At 37.3% G+C, this 3,076-nt stretch overlaps 1 protein-coding gene across 1 annotated transcript; it reads left to right on the forward strand.

The window, feature by feature from the left end:
• Positions 1 to 1,566: 1,566 nt before the first annotated feature.
• Positions 1,567 to 2,574, forward strand: LOC113286949 (17.8 kDa class I heat shock protein-like). Its single transcript, XM_026535605.1, has one exon. The coding sequence runs from the start codon at positions 1,780 to 1,782 to the stop codon at positions 2,320 to 2,322; it is 543 nt and encodes a 180-aa protein (XP_026391390.1). The 5' UTR covers positions 1,567 to 1,779; the 3' UTR covers positions 2,323 to 2,574.
• The last annotated feature ends 502 nt before the right edge of the window (positions 2,575 to 3,076 follow it).

A 3,076-nucleotide genomic window follows, 5' to 3' on the forward strand; every position in this document is an offset into this window, starting at 1 on the left:
TGGTTTTTCGACACCAAATTCCCATTACCACTTTGCCAACAGCTAGGTTCATAATTTTTGAGTTAGTCTTGGCAGTGTTTATCTTGAGATCTGCAATATATATTCAAAATATTGTAGCATGGATAAAAGATTAAGTAGACTTTCTTTTGCATTTGTCAACAATAAATAGTGCCATCTGAATATAAAGATGATGAATCACTATCTCATGTTGAGTTGCAGAGAAACCATTGAACAATTTCAGTTGAGCAGCTCCGTCAATATATCTAGAAAAACTTTCGATATCAATGTTAAAGAGAAAAGGAAACGTGGGACATCCTTGTCTTAAACGAAGTTTAGGTTTTTCATTAAGAAAAACTATAGTCGTAGGCATACCTTGCATGCCACCATATATCCAATTACTAAGAGGATTAAAGTAAATATCGGAAGTTAGGTTGAGAACCAAATTTTATAAAGAGTTTCGGAAGTAAAAGAATATACTTTATGTGAATTAATTTATATTTTTCTTCGAATTCTAGAAAAAAGAAATTCTACTTCTAAAGAAATAGAAATACTTCTGCTACTGGTTCGCAAACAAAGTATACAACTTCTTTTATGGAACCTTATATTTGAAATAATAATTTAATTTTTCCAAAATAAGCATCTACATGCTCCATTTATTGAAGCTAAGACGACACTTGAAGAACTCCACAACAATAACCAAGGTTAGTAGTAGTAACCTTGCCGAGATTGGTGTACCTGCTAATTTTTGACTATAAACTCATTTTTTCCAAAAAATTTTAGGATTAATTATTAACCCCTACACCATGATATGAATTTCTCTCGCAGCAAACCTTAACATGCTTTAACGAATATCTGCATATTTTCTACTCACACAGTCCAGTTATGTTGGAGGAGAAAAAATTTTACTTGTCTAACTAGGTAGGTGATTTATAGATAATTTTTTACATGCACGCAGATTTGATATGTGGATATCACCCGAAATAGCTTGATGTTTCTAATATTTATAATATTACAAAGGATAACACAAAAGACAAATAAATTTTTGTAAAACTTAAAACAAGAGAATAAGAAGTTTGCATTTGCTACATGGATAACCTAGACATATATGGGAGTACCGATCAGGTGAAGTTGGTAAAAAAAAAAGAAAAACAATATAAAGAATTGTGAAACCAACTATGATGCTAATAACAAAGTAGGTATTTTTCTTTTCCACAGGATAGACTTGGTTATCTAAAAAGACGTTGGTGCACATATTGTTGCCCCGACTCCCATCCATTCATGTGTAAATATTACTCTTTATTCTTCAATAAAAGAAGACTTGACTGGCAGCCTCCAATTCGAAGAAGAAGGAAAAAAGAAAGAAAAGGATAGAACTCAAATAAGTATTTGGTGGGCTCGGGCTTAAAGATCAGGGCTACAATTATTTTGACATCATTACGTGTAAAACGCTGATGCTGGACACGTTAGATAAAAATGAGAAGTTTGTAGAAACGAGTAGAAGAAACTTTACCTAGAACTTATCGTGAAATAAAATAGGATTAAATTCAAGAATTCCCTTCTTTCAAGTTCTTTCTGGAATCATCAAGATTAGCCCAAACTTGAACTCATCCTTACCAAAACCACATCTATAAATACCATACCAAAGCACATTCATCTAATATCATCTATCTATCATCTATCTCATCAATTTCAATACAATATACAATTACTACAACCTAGCATTCTCTCTGCAAACAAAATCATTGTCGAGTTAAATCCTTTTGATCAAATCCCGCGACAATGTCGATCATCCCAAGCTTCTTCAGCAATCAAAGGAGTAACGTTTTTGATCCATTTTCCCTTGACATCTGGGATCCTTTCCAAGGCTTTCCATTCTCTACCGGTGCTCTGACCGGGCAAACTGGGCAAGTGGGTTCCGATACCGCAAGAGAGACATCACAGTTAGCTAACACCAGGATTGATTGGAAGGAAACTCCCGAGGCTCATATCTTCAGAGCTGATCTTCCTGGTGTTAAAAAGGAAGAAGTGAAAGTTGAGGTCGAGGAGGGAAGAGTTTTACAGATAAGTGGAGAAAGAAGCCGAGAAAGTGAAGAGAAGAATGATAAGTGGCACAGAGTCGAACGGAGCAGCGGCAAGTTTCTGAGGAGATTCAGGTTACCGGAGAATACTAAGATGGATGAGGTTAAGGCTACTATGGAGAACGGAGTGCTTACTGTTTGTGTTCCTAAAGTTGAGCAGAGGAGACCAGAAGTGAAGTCGATTGAGATCTCCGGTGCATCGGAGGGGTCGTCTCAGGTTCCTATGGAAACCACCGGTGCTTAAAAGTTGCACAAGACCATACTTACGTTGCCTAGTCCTACCGATGGTCATCATCGGAAATCTGCAATTTCACTTGTGTTGTCCTGTTGGTCCTTCTCAGTGATGCTACTAGTGTGTGTCTTCTGTTATGTCAAAATATGTTGCTATGTTTTTACTTTCTGTATGGTTGTGTTGCGTCCCCTAGTCTGTCTTATGTAAAGAGGTTCATGCTATGTACTGGATGTGTTTTTATAATAAAAAGGAGCTTTAGATGAACATGCTGTGTTACCGTCATTCTCAGATTGCATCTATTTTGCGCATCGTCTCTTGCTGCTGCTCCTCAGATCTTGAACTTGACCTGTTGTTTCGTAAACCCAAACCCTTTGGATTCTGCTCTGGCTATGAGAGCTTCAGCCAAGCTGTTGGAAGGAAGGATCCCAAGCCTCAAATAGGACTAGGGATTGGTGGCACTGGCCAACTTGGAGATGCAGAGATGTTGCAATTTCCAGTTGCACTAAATCTCTGAAGTTCCCCTGTTTAACTCAACGCAAATGTCATTTCTCTTTACATCCATGTCCTAAATGTCTAAAAATGCAATCACCAATTGAGGACGTCGCTCCACACAAACAACTCTCTGACTCGAAGACAAGACCTTTATAGGTGTTGGATAGTACAACTGATGGGTGATGGGCACACTGCTAGAATTGATTCAGATGCAATACTGCTAGCTGCAAAACAAAAGATTAGTTTCCAATAGCTCAAGCACCACACAAACAAC

The sequence above is a fragment of the Papaver somniferum genome, chromosome 6 (genome assembly GCF_003573695.1).
Source record: "Papaver somniferum cultivar HN1 chromosome 6, ASM357369v1, whole genome shotgun sequence".
Lineage (NCBI taxonomy): Eukaryota > Viridiplantae > Streptophyta > Magnoliopsida > Ranunculales > Papaveraceae > Papaver > Papaver somniferum.

Excerpts from the sequence above, each read along its gene's own strand:
- LOC113286949 (XM_026535605.1), top strand. The coding sequence starts at position 1,780 with ATGTCGATCATCCCAAGCTTCTTCAGCAATCAAAGGAGTAACGTTTTT.